General features: G+C 36.5%; 2 protein-coding genes across 2 annotated transcripts; one reads left to right on the top strand and one right to left on the bottom strand.

Moving 5' to 3' along the window:
* Positions 1-3058: 3058 nt before the first annotated feature.
* Positions 3059-5147, bottom strand: LOC102659467 (uncharacterized). Its single transcript, XM_006596821.1, has 4 exons — positions 4777-5147; positions 4596-4683; positions 3674-3928; positions 3059-3571 (listed from the first exon to the last, which is right to left on the bottom strand). Exons 1-4 carry the CDS (start codon positions 5145-5147, stop codon positions 3059-3061), a joined length of 1227 nt encoding a protein of 408 aa, XP_006596884.1.
* An 8766-nt stretch (positions 5148-13913) lies between these two features.
* Positions 13914-16883, top strand: LOC100790638 (7-deoxyloganetin glucosyltransferase). The gene is made up of 2 exons (XM_003544753.5): positions 13914-14766; positions 15849-16883. The coding sequence occupies exons 1-2, from the start codon at positions 14256-14258 to the stop codon at positions 16775-16777; spliced, it is 1440 nt and encodes a 479-aa protein (XP_003544801.1). The 5' UTR covers positions 13914-14255; the 3' UTR covers positions 16778-16883.
* Positions 16884-18260: the final 1377 nt, after the last annotated feature.

Here is an 18260-nt window from a genome sequence, read left to right as displayed (position 1 = left end):
ATCCATCCGGGCCAGGACTTTTGTCCCCCCCACAATCCCAAACTGCTGATTTGATCTCCAATTCAGAAAATCTAGACACAAGGCTTTCTTTATCTCTTAGGTCAAGAGAAGAAAATTGGACACCATCCAAGGTTGGTCTACTACAACATTCCTCCGAAAATCTGTCCTTGAAGTAGAGGATAGCTACATTTTTAACACTGCAAGGTTCATGCACCCACACACCATCTATGGAGATACCTTGAATAGCATTTTTTTTCTTCTTCTATGGTTGATCAATCTATGGAAATAGGTAAAGTTGTTGTCCCCTTCTTTTAACCACTTTACTCTAGTCTTTTGTCTCAACATAGATCCATATGCATAAGCTGCATCCCACAATTGGACTTGAAGGGATTTCTTAAGGATCACTTCCTCTTGAGATAGAGTTCTATCATTTAAGCCAGCCTCCAAAGCATTCAGCTCCATTTTAATATTCTGGACTTTTCTAGCATTAGCTTCACCATTTGAAAAACTCCAATGCTTTATACACTATTTAAGGAATTTTATTTTGTGATTCAGAACAAAACCTCCCCATCCAGGAAGGTGATAATTGCCCCCATTGCTGCTCCACTAGTTGTTGGAACCCCTTGTCCTTCAACCACCAGTCCATAACCTTGAAAGGTTTTGGCCCCCAATCAATGGTCTTTGACTTCAAGAGGATAGGGCAGTGATCAGAGTAGTCCCTGTCCAACACAAACTGAGTGGAACCTGGCCATTGCACCAACCACTCATCAGATAAAAGGAACCTATCCAATCTGCTCATAGCACTGCCATTAAGTCTACACCAAGTGAATCTTCTCCCAACAGACCTAACCTCCTCTAAAGCCATATATGAAATCCAAGAATTGAATTCAGAGATGCTAGGGTCAGGACCCACTGACTGAGCTGAACTCACTCTCTCATCTTGGTGCCTTATAGAGTTGAAGTCACCTAAAACACACCAAAGGCCTTCTTGAGAAGATGTCTTCAACTGCAGAATCTCATCCCATTGCTGTCTCTTCCCTTGGAGATCACAGGGAGCATAAACATTAATTATGGAGACCCTCTTATTCTCTTTAATCCACATCCCTTCCAACAAAATAAATCCTCTCCCCACTACCTTTCTGTCAACTGAAAAAGAATCATTATTCCAGATGCAAAGGAGGCCACCAACACCATTAATTGAAGGGGCACATTCCGAAGAAGCATTACAGTCAGCCCATAAATACTGACATAACCTTCTATCAATAGATTCCATTTTTGTCTCTTGGATCAGCCCTCCAGAGGAGAAGATCCCTACTTGAAGGTTGGATCTGATTTAATTTCCATTTCAGCGAATCTAGCAATAAGGCTTTCCTTCTCTCCTTGGCCAAGGGAAGGAAACTGAACCCAATCTAGGGTTGGCCTATTAGGGTTTTGCTATGAGAATCTATCTTTGAAATGATTTAAGACTGCAATCTTAACACTGCTAGGCTCGTGGACCCACACACCCTCAATGATCAGACCTTGAAAAGCATTGACCCTCCTTCTATGACTGATCAATCTGTGGAAATAATTTGAGTTTCTATCCCCTTCTCTTAACCACTTCACTCTGGATTTCTCCAAGAAAGGGTCTTCAACCTAAGTTCCATCAATCAACAATCCCCTTAAAGCATTTCTCCTCCCGCTGTAATTGATTAGTTTATGGAAATACAAGTTGTTGTTGTCCCCCTCTTTAATCCATTTTTTAGTTAGTGTTAGCTCTGCTTATTTCTGAATGTGAAGAATACAGTACACAACGTTTAAGCAAGAAAAAGCCAAATTAAGTAGGAGAAAATTAAAGACTTTCGAATTAAAGGATATGGTTGTAAAGTTTGGCTTTCCAAAATGAAATTAGTCCAGATATAGTGCTTGAATTAGAGGAAAAATCACTGATTGGAAAAGAGCTTTATATGCCTCAAAAAAATAATTAATTTGCATAAAAGACCATTACCAATTGGATATGTACTTAAATTGTGGAGTTTGTAGAGAAGACCAAGTTATCTTCATTGTAACTAATCATAAAACTAAACAGAACAATTACAAAAAAATTGAAAATTCAGTGTGCAACTGTAGGTTTCTCAAGCAAATGACACAACTCCCACTAATAGAAGTGATCATTACACACTTACACACACATGCAGTATTTGAACCAATGCTGAGAAAGTAAAGATAATACAATTATTTGCTTGATTTTGCTATCCTATACTATTAGAAAATCCTGCTCTGATATTGGATGACCATTGGTTGAAATGAATACCAAAATCCTTCTCCAAATGTGTGAGCCATGTCCATAACAAGAAAATTGCATCATCTAATATTCTGTTAGCGTTGAAACTCCCATTGGAGAATATGATGTCATTTCTTTGCTTCAAAATGGTCCAAGTCAATGCAACTCCCTGCTGATACATAAAACTTTTTAGACTATCATGTCATTTCTTGTCTTCAATATTATTTAGCTTCTGCTCCTCCTCACTGCTGATTTTATTTTTCAGAACAAATTAATTCAGTGTTATGTATGACATGGACTATAGTTTTTTTTTCCAGGTTATCATATACTACTTTTAATTGACATTGTTGTTGAAGGTCTTTCGGGTTATAGCAACTCCAGGTACGTACGTAGGAACTAGTATGTATATACTGCTGTTTCATTTAAAATATTATATACTGGTGTTTGCTTTAAAATGTTATATACTGGTGTTTCATGTAAAATGTTGCATACTGGTTTCAATGAATGAGGAATTGAGTCCCTTAGGAAATGAAGCATTCACATGAAATTCTGCAACAAACCTTAGAAACTCAGGTTTCAGCTCCTTCCAAAAATGCTTATTAAACCCTTTTTTTTATCAGCAAAGATAAATATATTATATTGAAATAAAGTACCAGAGGTACTAATTACAAAGGTATGGACTATTATATGTAGTACATAAGTAGTCAAATAGGTCTACTTGTGTGGTGTACAAGTATTGCTGAATTATGTGCACTCCCTCTACATAAACAAAAAACCTTGTCTAATATTGCTTGATCACTGATTATAGTGGACTGTGAAGTCCTTCTCAAATTGTCTAAGCCAAGTCCAAACTATAAAGATAGCATCTTCAAAAAGCCGATTAGTATCAAATTCTGCATTTGCAAACAAAATTCTGTTTCTAAGCTTCCATATAGACCATGTTACTGCCAACCACCAATACCTCCATCGCTTAGCCCTTAATCCTTCGATCTGGATAGAGCTATGCTGCATAAAGTGCTGTTTCGGGCTGAAAGGGAAAGCGCCTTTGATATTCATCCATGACATCAATTCCCACCAAATTGGTTGGATTTTGATGCAATGAATAAATAGGTGAGATTCATCTTCCATAGCTCCACTGTAGAAAGGGCAAAGCATATTGTTGATCTGCATGTGCCTTTTATGCAGATTCTCTTTTATGGGCAATCTGCCCCTGCATAATCTCCAAGCGAATACCGCAATTTTGCTAGGTATCTTTGTCTTCCATAGTTCCATACTCCAATCCTCCTTCTGACCACCAGCAATTTCCTCCTATATCAGATTGTAAGCGCTGGGAGTTGAGTAATTCCCTGATGGATCTCCTAGCCACTCCCAAATGTCAGTTTGTTGTTGCTGTATGCTTTGTCCTTCTACCTCCCTAAGAAAATTGATGGTTGTATCAATTTCATTGTCAAAAAGCAGTCTTCTCCATGAAAATTTCCATTCCCAGCCCTTGTCATTGTGAATTCCCATCTGCCTAATGGTGTGATTCTGCTGTGAGGATATGATAAACAGCCTGGGGTACCTTTCTGCTAGTGATTCCTGTTGATTAATCCATTTGTCTTTCCAGAATCTAATTTTCTCTCTATCCCCCACCTTCCACCTCATGTTATTTTGAATAACCACTCCCTGTTGTAATTAAACCTTATCTCCTATATGTTAAAACCAACTTATATACTTCAATTGTAATTAATAAAGATGCTTCCATTTTAACTTCTCTAAAAGCTGCAGTGAATTTTTTTTAAAAAACATAAAACCTCCTGTCAAAGCTTATTAATTTGAACTCATGCTTGTACATAAGTTCAATTAATTTAATTTTAAAAGTTGCAGTGCTTATTTTTCCACCCACATACTGCAAATGCTGCAGAATTTCTTCCTTAAATAAGCTGCAATGCTTATTTTTCTAAAAGCTGTAGTGCTTGTAAATCTGGAAATTTGATATAAATCTGGAAATTGGTCTTTGAGGGGAATCCCATCCTCAGCCCATGCATCTTCCCAGAACAGGATTTGGTCACCCCTACCCATCTTCCAGCAGAATTGTTTAGAAGCAGCAGTCATACTTTGGTGTTGATTAATTGCCTTTAGGTCACCAGGTAGAGAAATAATGTTTTTGAGGCCCCTGATCCAATCCTCTCCACCCTTTATATTTAGAGATCAAAATCCTTTTCCACAGCTGGTGTGGTTGGTGAAACATCAGCCATTTCCACTTGATTAGTAGAGAATTATTTAGAATTCTAAGGTCTTTGATCCCCAGACCTCCCACATCTCTAGAAGCACAACATTGTGTCCAAGATACCCATGCAATCTTCTTCCCTTCTTGGTTACCTCCCCAAAGAAATTGTCTTTGAATGGCAGATAACCTATTGATCACTGCTTTAGGGGCCCTGAAAAAAGACAAGTAGAACAAAGGTAATGTTGTTAAGACAGCATTAATAAGAGTGAGTCTACCAGCCATGGATATATTTCTCTGATTCCACCTGTTCAGCCTATCCTCAAATTTCCTAAGTATAGGATCCCACACCACCTTTCTTTTGGGATTGGCACCAATCAGAATACCTAAATAGCAGAAAGGAAATTGGAGCAAAGCATAACTGAGGTAGTTTGCAGCATGAAGACACCACTCCTCAGATTGACCAATAGCTCCAAATTTGCTCTTAGCAAAATTAATTCTCAATCCAGAAACTAGCTCAAAACTTCTGAGAATAACCTTCACAGTTTTGACATTTGCCATAGATGTTTCTCCAAAGAATATCGTATCGTCAGCGTATTGAAGAACATCTATAGGCACCTTATTGCTCCCCACCAAAAAGCTTGTAAAGCATTGATTTGATACTGCTTCCCTCATCATGTGGCTGATGATGTTTACAATTTAATGATCCTTTGCTACCCTGCAATGAGACACAAACAGATACACAAACACACACACATAGAGACAAACACACGCAGACACAAACACAAACACAAACACACACACACACACATAAAGATACAGACACACACACACACACAGAGTCACACACACATAAAGAGACAGACAAACACAAACACACTGAGCCACGGACACACACACAAAGACACACACACTGAGTCACAGACACACACATACATAAACACACTCATACACATAGACAAACACACACACACACACACACAGATAAAGAGACAAACACAAACACACACACACACACACACACACACACATACACACAGAGTCACACACACATAAAGACATAGACAAACACACAAACACACTGAGCCACAGACACACACACAAAGACACACACACACTGAGTCACAGACACACACATACACAAACACACTCACACACATAGACAAACACACACACACACACATACACACAGATAAAGAGACAAACACAAACACACACACACACAACTGTTGATGTCCTTGTATGTTCTTGTACGCCATGAATGTTCTTGTATGTCATGAATGTTGTTATACGTGCTAAATGTAATTTCCTATATAAATAACTGTTGTTCATTCTGAGTGAAACGTAGATTCCCGTTTGAGACTAAATGCAATGATTCTTGCGGATAGTTTGCATTAGTCATTGTATTTAGTCTTGAATTGTCCGTTTGGACAGTTTGGGGAGACTGGTATTTTTATGTTAGACTCATTCGTTCAGGTTATTATTATTTTGATTAATTTGATGAAATTTCGGTTGAATGCATTTCAAGTTGTTCTCTGAGTGCATACTTGATTATCGTGAAATTCATTTCACCGATGTCATGTCGTGTACTTGGAGACCAATGCGAAATGCTGCCAAAATTTACTCAAATTGTTCAAAATAATGCTAAGCATGACGTTTGAGGCTAACATAAAAGACAGTCTTCCTAAATGGGATAGGGCCACACCTATAAATAAAAAAGCGAGATTTGCATGCATGGATTTGCTTGGATGGATCAAAGTTGGATCAATCAAAGTCGCGTGAGCCCAGAATATGAGGATGGTGTGGAGTAGTTCTTGCAATTTTCTTTAGAAAGAGGTCGACCGAATGAAGAAGGAAAATATTATTGTCCTTGCATCAACTGTTTGAATGGAAGACGACAACTACTTGACGACATACGGGACCATCTATTGTGTGATGGGATGAAGAAGAATTACACGACGTGGATATGGCATGGTGAAGTGACTGACATGCAGAGTGGGTCCCAATCTGAACCGTTTGATGTAGAAATGAGAGATCGCTTGGAGGACATGATTTGTGACCATGGACAAGAGTCTTTTCAGGAAGCACACGCCCCTGTGTATGAAGGATTGCAGAGTGATTCAAAGAAGCCTTTGTATACAGGGTGCAAGAATTCCTTAACCCTGTTGTCTGCGGTGTTAAGTCTGGTTAATGTGAAGGCCAGGTATGGGTGGAGTGACAAAAGTTGCACCTCACTGCTTAAGGTAGTGCACAATCTGCTTCCAGAGGACAACACGCTGCCTAAAAGTTACTATAAGGCAAAGAAGATATTGTGTCCCATGGGTATGGAGTATCAGAAGATTCATGCTTGCCCCAATGATTGCATACTCTACAGGCATGAATTCTAAGAAATGTCCAAATGCCCTATGTGTGGGACTTCATGGTACAAAGTGAAGGATGAAGAGGAAAATAGTTATGATGAAAAGTCAAAGAAGGGCCCGCCAGCAAAGGTTTTGTGGTATCTTCCAATCATTCCAAGGTTTAAGCGTCTTTTTGCTAACGAGGACGACGCAAAAGACCTTACATGGCATGCAAATGGAAGGATTTTTTGTGGACTGGTCCGTCATCCGGTTGATTGCTCACAGTGGAAGAAGATTGATGGTTTGTATCCGGATTTCGGGAAAGAGCCCAGACGAAAGATGGTTATGCATGTGGAGAAAAATGTTTGTGACAGTGTGATTGGGATGCTCCTTAACATTCAAGGCAAGATGAAAGATGGCTTGAATACCCGTCAAGATCTAGCTGATATGGGTATACGATCACAGTTGCATCCAAGGTTTGATGGGAAGAAAATTTACTTGCCCCCAGCCTGTCATACTTTGTCCAAGAAGGAGAAGATAAGTTTTTGTCAGTGTCTTCGTCGGGTGAAGGTTCCACAAGGATACTCTTCAAATATTAAGAGGCTTGTGCAGTTGAAGGAGCTTAAGCTTGTAGGGTTAAAGTCTCACGATTGTCACGTGCTCTTGCAACAATTGTTAGCCGTGGCTATACGAGACATCTTGCCAAACAAAGTCAGGTTAGCGATAACTCGCCTGTGCTTTTTCTTCCATGCTATATGTAGCAAAGTCATTGATCTAGTCAAATTTGATGAGTTGGAAAATGAGGCCGCAATTATACTGTGCCAGTTGGAGATGTATTTTCCCCCCGCTTTCTTTGACATCATGATTCACTTGATTGTGCATCTGGTTAGAGAAATCAAATGTTGTGGTCCTGTTTATCTACGGTGGATGTACCCGGTTGAGCGATACATGAAGATCTTAAAAGGGTATACAAAGAATCTATATAATCCAGAAGCATCTATTGTTGAGAGGTACATTGCAGAAGAAGCCATTGAATTTTGTTCAGAATACTTAGAGAAGGCTAAATCTGTTGGGCTTCTTGAGTGTCAGCATGATGACAGAGTGGGTGGTAAGGGTTCAAGAGGATTGCATGTGATTACTCCAAGTGTAGAAGATTTGTTACATGCTCACTTGTATGTCTTGAACAACAGTAATGAAGTTTTGCCATACATAGTTAAGCATGAAGCTTTAGTAAAACAGAATAATCCGAAAATGTCAAAGAATTGGGTGTTGAAAAAGCATAACAAGACTTTCTGTGATTGGTTTAAAGATACAATCTTTGCAGATGAGAATGCTTCAGAAACATTAAGAAAGCTAGCAGATGGGCCTAAAAGAAATGTTATAACCTGGCAAGGATACGACATAAACAGGTATTCATTTTACACAAAAGCACAAGATGACAAAAGTACAATGCAGAACAGCAGGGTCACCCTAAGGGCTGAATCTCAACACTTTGCAAGTGTCAATGACGCCAATCCCTGTGTAGCTTCCATCCCTTACTTTGGGTTCATTGATGAAATTTGGGAGCTTAACTATGTGAAATTTACGATATGTGTTTTCAAATGTAAATGGGTTGATAGCAACACCGGTGTGCGCACCGATGATATAGGATTTACGTTGGTAGACTTAAAGAAACTTGGTTATCACAATGACCCTTTCATCATGGCAGAACAGGCTAGACAAGTATTTTACGTGCAAGACCCTTCTGATGAAAGGTGGTGCGTGGTTCTGCAGGGCAAAACAATTGGTGTTAATGTAGAAGATGATGATTCATACATGGACACCTATGTTAGTCCTTTGACCGCTCTAATCACTCCTAACGTTGTCGGAGAAGAAGAAGCTGACGACGTTCATGCTAATCGAAATGATCATGATGAAAGAGAATTGATTAACATCGTCTAATGTAATTTTCTGCAGAGACAGAGGCCACCAAAGCAAGTAAGTGACAACTACATTTTTCTCTGATTGAGGCATCGATATTTTGTTTTAGATGGTATCCTTAGGACTTCATACAGCTCATGTTTGTCGCCAGTTTCATCATCCACCACCTTTTCTTCTCTGTCTTCTCACGTTTATTGTTGTTAAACCCATATTTATGCTTTCTTCCCTTCATGTCTTGTTTTATCACAACTTGAGCCGAATCTCCTATCTTCAGCACAGTTGAATCTCCTTTCTTATTCTCCAATGACACAATTTGATGTCCTATATCTCTTTTCTTCGTAAGTTCTAGTGCTTCAGCTTCAAAATGCATAAAGCAATCTAAATTTTCCAGTGAACACCAAAGGCTTCTGCATCAGCATTGACACTCTCCACCCTCTTTGGTTTATGCTTCTGTGCTGCATTCCGTGCTTCCTCCTTATAAATCTCAGATTTATTAGAGGTTGCACTAGAACGATCAGCACCAATCTGTGCTTCTTCCTCTTCTACCAACTCAATATCTTTCCTTTCCACTAGACCACCTGGTGCTGAGAGACCAGTGGTGCATGTTGATCCTGTTACCGGGAAGGCCGATGGTCCCCACAGGAAGAAATTAAGAACATATTTGGGGATTGTGGCGCGTGATAAGATGGACGTCACCTACGAGTACTGGAAGGAGGTCCCTACTGCTTAGAAGGACCTGATTTGGGAGGATATTCAGGTATTTTTCTTTGCTTATTTGATTTTGTTTCATTAATAGCCAAAAAATACATTATTGTAACAAATAAACTTTATTTCATGTTGTCAGGTGGAATTTGATATCGCAGAGGCTTCTGACAGTAGGACGAAAAGGAAGTTACTGCAGACCGTGGGGAAGAGATGGAGGCAGTTTAAATCAGACCTCACGAGGAAATGGGCCCTTGCAACCGATCAGGACGGTGTCGAGGACACTGTCTGTGAGAAATACGACATCAGCAAGGAAAAGTGGGCCCAGTTTTGCCAATCTTGTAGAGACCCTTCTTGAGAGGTATGTTCCTTGTCATTTAAGTTGTTTTTCAAAAAACATGATGTTGTTATACTTCATTTTACCAATTTCAAACATTATTGTTTAATTTTTTCAGGATATGCGCAAGAAGGCACAGGCCATCCAGAAGCAGAATACTGCCCCCACGTTTTGTCTCGTGGGGGTTATGATTATTTGGAGCAGAAGCTCTTGGCTGAAAAGACGAAGAAGAAGATGGAGGAAGCTGCACAGTCAGGAAGCGTTGATGGCGTCATCGACCCTCCATCCCCGTTCAGACGCCATGTGAAGTGGAAGATGGCCCGCACGAAGAAAACAGGGGAGATGACGACTGAGGCCGCAAAGGAAATCGCTGAGAAGATTGTAAGTCATTTTCAACTAACCATTACAATTACATTTCAATATTTTGTGAATGTCATGTACCACTGTGTGTTTTCTATGCAGGATTCCTTTGAGGACCAGGCCACACAGGGATCCTTCGTCCCCCATGGACGTCAGGATGTTCTCGCCGCTGCTATTGGATGTCCAGAGCACCCTGGACGTGTCCATGCTGCTAGAGCCGGTGTCACCATCAAGCAATACTTTGGATCGGCTCCACGGACATCCCGCAACGCTTCTTCCCTGCCTCTTGACGAATTGCAGCAGCTGACCCAACAAATTAGGGACCAGCTAGAGGAGTCCATCACAGAGAAAGTGACGCGGTAGGTCATGGCATCCTTCAGCCACATGCAGTCCCAGCTTCAGTCACAGATGCAATTTCAGGGAATTGCAGTGCCTCCTGACCCTCTGGTTGGTCCCTCCGGTCCTCGACTGAGCACAAAGGGGAGTTGTGTTGATCCCTCAAGAAATGATCCTGAGACGGGTGACTTTGACAGGTGCAGCTTGTACATAGAAGCAGATCCTGCCCGCTTGGTTTCCATGGGGAGAGTTTATGAGGGATCCACTGTTGTTCATAACACTCCTTTGTTGCCTAGTCAAGTAAAGGTGAGTGTGGAGGAGGTTACAGATACAGATGCTCCTGTTCCTGTACCCAGTGATGAGGTTTCCTTAGTGGGGCAAGCACTTCACACTTTCCTTGCTTGGCCGACACATCTGATCAAGTCTTTATCACAGCAGGTACTTATTGTCCTTACTATATGTTTCTTCTTTTTAAATTAATTCATTAAGCGTGCCTCAAATTAGGCTATTTAACTTTGTTTCATGAACAGGTAGCTGTGTCTCCGGCAAAACCACCTCCAAAGCCCGATCCGGAGGTCGATGATCCGCTTTATCTGATGACATTGACCATCCAGAGCTTTTCTTGAGGCCTTATCAGGTTAGATGGGATGCCACCGTGTTCGGGGTCTTTAATCTAGATTTCCCCCTCTACATAAAGCACGAAGACCTCTCCGAAATCGCACACGGTGGTCAATGTCTCAGCATATCAGTGCTACAGTTGTAGATTCTGTAAGTCATTTTATATTACTTTTAATTACCTAAGTTATTGCTTTCAATTCATAAATATTTAACTTTGAATTAACATAAACAGGCATCTCACTGAAACATGTATGCGAGTGGGGAATTCTGATATCTGTGGATTCCTCGAGCCACAGTCCATTCAGAGGTCTGGGCAATCGCAATTTGAGTCTGAAAGTTACATAAAGAGTTGGATGTAGAGTTCACAACGCGATGTCTATTTTGGAGCCTACCTAAATGGGTAAGTCACAAAATAACTAAATTTAATTAATGTTTACTAATGTACTAACCCATTTTAGGTTCCACTGCAGCGGACACTGGCAGATGGTGGTCATCCTACCCAAGGAACACCTAGTTGTCTGGTTTTGTTCATTGCATAATAGGCCAGACAACTACCTTAAGGGGATTATTAATAGGTTAGTGTTCTTTTCAATACATTTGCATTGTAATACCTCAACGTACAACACCAGTTGTTAATTGTTACTCATCTGGAACAGTGCTTTAAAAGGTCTTGATGATGCTCCACAGCCTAAATCAAAGACTTCTACTAGGTGGATTGTCGTCAAGGTACGTTATTTACATAAAACTTCCACTTATATATATATATATATATATATATTTCTTTGTGTCTGTACACTAGTTGTTTAATTAATATCCAAATTTCATTATGTATTTAGCGTAATAGACAAAAAGGAAGTATTGAGTGTGGCTACTATGTGATGCACTGAATGCCCACCATCATTTTAGAAACTTTTAGGAATAATTGGGAAGCGGTAAGTTTATTTCAAACAAAATCGATTTATTTATAATTTGTATTACATTATTAACTTATTATGATTTATTTCATCATGCAGTATTTTAACGATCCTAGACCATTGGAGCCAGAGAGATTAAAGGCATTGCGGATCCAGTGGGTACAGTTTTATCTCTGAGTTAGAGATCAGACCTAGGATTTAGGGACATTGGTTTTTTCCTTAATTTACTTTGGTTTAACATTCTTGACATTTTCTATGTAATATGAACATTGAATTCATTTTATGATTGTTCTTTATGATAAATCAATTATTTGATGTTTATTATCATTAAAACTGCTTGAAAGCAGAATAAAATGTTTATTTGTTGTGAATTGGCCTTGAAATTGCATTTGGCAGGTACAATTTTGGGTTTATTGTAAAAACAGAAAGTATATATAAAAAAAATACTTGAAAACAACATCGGTTATTAACAAAAATCGATGTTAATATGATAAACAACATCGGCTATTTACAAAAACCGATGTCGACATGAACCTTAACATCGGTTGTAATAGACAATCGATGTTAACGTTTATATATTAACATCGGTTATTTGTATATAACCGATGTCAGCATTTGTATTTTAACATCGGTCATCTGTAGATAACCGATGTCAACTCTTGTATATTAACATCGGTTATTTATAAATAACCGATGTGAACATTTGAATATTAACATCGGTTATCTACACATAACCGATGTTATACACAAAGAACTACACCAAATAAGTGTATGCATCATCAACGTTGACATCGGTTTTCTAGAAAAACCGATGTTAATGGAATATATTAACATCGGTTATCGTAGGAAACCGATGTTAATATATTACATTAACATCGGTTTTTCTAGAAAATCGATGTTAATATAACATATTAACATCGATTGTACTGCAAAACCGATGTCAACGTTTATCATGCGTACACTTTTTTTGTTATTGTTCATTGTGTTTAACATCGGTTTTACAAAACCGATGTTAACATATATACATTCAACATCGGCACTTTCAACATCGATTTTAGAACCGATGTAGAATGTTCTAAATAACCGATGTTGAAAGTGTATTTTCTAATAGTGTAGAAGTGGCCAGCAAACTGTAAAGGGTGCCAAAAAGATATTCATAAAAAAGGGTTAATTGTTTGAATTAAAATATTAACAAAGTTTTGAAGTATAAAATTATCCTAATAATAATGAAAACCAAACAATTTGCATGGATGAAAAGCGTGCAATTCTAATTTTATGAAGGTAAAAAGCCTAAAATATAATATGAACCCAACTAATTATGACATATTTTATTTATTCTATTTAAAAAAATGATACTTTATTTATTCTATTTAAAATGAGTTATGCAATATTATACTAAATCTTATCCATAATCATTTTTACATAAAAATTAAATTAAATAGATTTTAAAAATATATTAATATAATTTATTTAATAAATCATGAAATTAAGTTAGACCCAATGTTTTATAATAAGTATTATATTTGAATTCTTTTTAATTAAGGTTTTATAATAATCTTAATCAAAGACCCCCACTTATTTTATTAAGTTTAAATATTTTTAGTTCTTATAAATATATCTTCATGTATTTTTTTGGTTTTATAAAATATTTTTTATTTTAATTTTCAAATTTTAATTTTCTTAACATAATTTATATTATTGCTTAGAAATAACATGGTATATATTTAATAATATTAATTTAACAATTATTATATATAAGATGACATAGATAATGACAAAATTATTTTAAAAACATTTATATATAATTTACCAAAATATTTAAATTAAAATAATATAATAAAGGTGTGGAATCCATAAATAGTTTAAAAATTTATCTTTTCCTCTCCTATTTCTTTACCACCAAACACAAATTAGGAAAAATCTTTTGAAATTTCAAAATAATCGATAGGTATTTACATTGTAATATTAAATTTCTAAAAATATCATACAAAAAATAAAGTCCCAACAATGTTTCTATAACAAATATTGTTACTTAAACAGGGTTCGATTCATGTTATAAGTGTGGAAAAATTTATACAAATAGTTTCGCTCCCCGACTAAGAGATAGACATTTTTCACCAAAAAAATATATTAAATGTTGAATGAAAATAAAGGTTTGTCCTCTCTCTCAAGTCCCTTATAAATTATGGTGTCAGGAAGAAGATAGCACCATCAACCACACCCATCAATTCCTTCCACACCCTTGAGAAAGAAAAAGGAAATGGGTTCTCTGGAAGCAATCAAGAAGCCCCATGCCGTGTGCGTTCCATTCCCTGCACAAGGCCATATAAACCCAATGCTGAAACTAGCAAAACTCCTTCACTTCAAAGGCTTTCACATAACCTTTGTCAACACTGAGTACAACCACAAACGCCTTCTCAAAGCGAGAGGCCCTGATTCCCTTAATGGTCTCTCTTCATTTCGTTTTGAGACCCTCGCCGACGGGCTTCCCCAGCCTGACATTGAAGGCACACAGCACGTGCCTTCGCTCTGTGACTACACCAAAAGAACTTGCTTGCCGCACTTCAGGAACCTCCTTTCCAAGCTCAATGATTCCCCGGATGTCCCTTCTGTGAGTTGTGTTGTTTCTGATGGCATCATGAGCTTCACTTTGGATGCTGCCCAAGAACTTGGCGTACCAAACGTCTTGTTTTGGACCACCAGTGCTTGTGGATTCATGTGCTACGTACAATACCAGCAACTTGTTGAAAGGGACCTTACACCGCTCAAAGGTTAGTGATTATTTTCTTTTACAATGTATAGGAGGTTAATATTATTTTACAATGTAGTTTTTTACATTTGAGAGTAATTATTGACGAATATATTTTTTTTATATGTAATGTGATTATTTTCACTTTTTTATCTTTTAATTTTTTTCATCACGTCTATTATCATACTTGATTGGTCAATTAATAACTTTAAAAAAAAATACTCACAGAAAATCACGGTGTTTGTTCTGTTTAAGTATTTTTTTTTTAAAAAACTGAAAATCTAACTTATTAAATAAAACTAGCCGATGATTTTAAAAATATTACTTCAAAAGTAGTGTACGTTTCAAAATCTGGATATGTGGTTCTAAAAAATTTTATTTAACAAACCGTGAAACAAGCTTTTTAACTAGTAAAAAAAATTAAAAGTTAGTCGGAATGCCTTACTCAACATAGTCTTTCTTATTTTTAATATATTTATTCAATTTACTAGTTGTCATTTTAAAATAAATTATGGTTTTATTTTTTTTTATCATTTTACACTTTCCAATTATTTCAATAATTAATTTACGGAACATTTATAATTTAATAAACTAACTTTTCAATTACCAATTAATTTTTTAACTTTTAATTAACTTTTGGATTTCTAGTTAATTTTTTAACTAGTTTTATAAAAAATAACCGTACACTTAACTTTGGATTTTTGGGTATTCTAGAATAAAAAAAAAGAGAGAGATAGCAAACTAGATACTTTCTCAATCTCTAATCTAAAACAATAAACAAATATAGTGGAGAGAGAAAAATAAATAAAAAGTAAAGAGAATAGAGGGAGCTATTGCGACTAGAGAGTGCTAGCCGAAGAAGATTTGGGTCTAGGGAACAGAGAGAAAAATAAATAATAATATAAAAATTGGGAAGAAAAAAAATAAGACAAAGAAAATGAACGTACCATGATGATGATCAGTTTTTTTTTTTTTTTTTGTATCATATGATAATAATTATATAACTAATTAGATTATTCTTAGATTCATATATAAGGATCGTTCACTTAGAGCGGAATTTATGAAAGTTTTCTTAGTTAATTGATTGTTGTGTTTGACATGCAGATGCTAGTTATCTCACAAATGGGTATTTGGAGACTAGCATTGATTGGATACCCGGCATCAAGGAAATTCGACTGAAGGATATCCCTACCTTCATTAGAACCACAGATCCAGATGATATCATGCTTAATTTCGCACGTGGCGAGTGCATAAGAGCTCAGAAAGCTTCTGCAATAATTTTGAACACATTTGATGCCTTAGAGCACGATATCTTGGAAGCTTTCTCAACCATTTTGCCACCTGTGTATTCCATCGGCCCTTTAAATTTTCTCTTGAATGAGGTCAAGGATAAGGACTTGAATGCAATCGGGTCCAACTTATGGAAGGAGGAGCCAGGGTGTTTGGAATGGCTCGACACAAAAGAAGTCAACACAGTGGTTTATGTGAACTTTGGAAGCGTCACGGTTATGACAAATGACCAATTGATTGAGTTTGCATGGGGACTTGCCGCCAGCAACAAAACCTTCGTGTGGGTTATAAGACCAGATCTTGTGATTGGTGAAAACGCTATTTTACCTAAAGAGTTTGTGGCACAAACGAAAAATAGAGGCCTATTGTCTAGTTGGTGTCCCCAAGAGCAAGTGTTGGCTCATCCAGCAATTGGGGGGTTTTTGACACACAACGGCTGGAATTCAACGTTGGAAAGTGTGTGTGGAGGTGTTCCAATGATATGTTGGCCTTTTTTTGCAGAGCAACATACCAATTGTCGGTTCTGTTGCAAGGAGTGGGGGATTGGGTTGGAGATTGAGGATATTGAGAGGGGCAAAATAGAGAGCCTTGTGAGGGAGTTGATGGATGGTGAAAAGGGTAAAGAGATGAAAAAGAAAGCTTTGGAGTGGAAAAGATTGGCAAAAGTGGCAGCTTCTAGTCCAAGTGGGTACTCGTTGGTTCAATTTGAGAAAATGATTCGTGAAGTTCTTATAGCATTTTGAACGGGTTTTTCCAAGGATTTCTTAAGAAAAAAAATGTTTCTTTTTAGGTTTTTTTTTCCCATTGAAACATATCTATGTGATAAAGAAAAATTTCTTAAAAATAAAATTTATATCTTTGGTAAGAAACTGTTTCTTAACGATATAAAATAATATTTATGTGACACATAACAGGACTATAATTAAGTAAAAATAAAAAAATATAAAAATGTAAGTTTCTTAAATTTTTTTAAAGTTTTTATCATTGAAGTAAAATTATATATGAATTTTTTGTCATAACATGACATTATGCAGATTACAAAAAATATTATAGACATCACAAAAAATAATTTAAAAAACTTAAATTTTTTTCATTAAAAATGCTCTAATGAGCAAACTTGTTAGGATTAATGTTTAAAAATGGATGATATATTTTTTATAAGCAAATAAACCTTGTATATCAAAAAAATAAAATAATGTACTAAAATTAGTGTTTAGTGTAAAATTGGCATGGTAGAATATAATTTTTTTATTTATTTTTGAGCATATGTTTTACAGCGAGAGTAGAGAAATATATACATGTAAAACCACCTATTTCCGGCTATTGACAAATTAAGGTAATTTCCCCACTTAAAGAACATCTTTCTTAATATTCTCCTAAGATTTTCCAAAGATCATACTGTCCAAGATTACAAACATCAAATCTGCCCATAATTAAAGAAATCAACTTTGTCCACGCAACTCATATCAACATTTAGAAATTGGCGATATCTGTTAACCAATTTCTCATTGGAGATACATTTTAGTAATTTTGCAGATACTTTATGTATGGATTTTGAATTTTAAAATTTTAAGGAATTTGAAATGCCTAGAATTTGAATTGCTTTGATTTTAATTTCCTTCGTTTTTCAAATGCTTTGTTTGGATAAATCAATTCAAATTTTTTTCATTTTAAATTCTTTGTTTGGATAGGACAATTCAATTTCCTCCACATGCAAAATTTCAATTTTATATTTTAAATAGATGAAATTTTAATATTAAACTTTATAGAAAATAAACACAATCTAATTTTGAAATATTAATCAAAAAATATTTTCAATTTTTAATAATATATAAATACAAAATATTGATAATTTTAACTAGAGTTGTTTTTCCTGACCACAACCGGTGATATTTTTAAATCGACATCAACCAATGCTATTTTTTGGTCGATATCAAATAAGATTTTTTTTTTGTCAAAGTATGCCGGGAATATTTGTTAGTTGACGTCAACCGGAGCTATTTTTTGGTTAACATTGGTTGAGTCTATTTTTCAGTCGATGTTGGCTAGATTTTTTTACCAACGTCGACTAGGATTTTTTTTGTCGACACTGGCTAGGGTCTTTTCGAACGACATTGACCAAGGTTATTTTTAGCCAACGTTGGCCTAAAAAATCCTAGTAGGTGTTGACAAAAAAATCTATCCAATATCGGCTAAAAAATAGCTTGGTCGATGCTGACCAATAGA

Source organism: Glycine max, chromosome 14, assembly GCF_000004515.6.
Source record: "Glycine max cultivar Williams 82 chromosome 14, Glycine_max_v4.0, whole genome shotgun sequence".
NCBI classification, from domain to species: Eukaryota; Viridiplantae; Streptophyta; class Magnoliopsida; order Fabales; family Fabaceae; genus Glycine; species Glycine max.
This window is presented reverse-complemented; position numbering and strand designations above follow the sequence as displayed.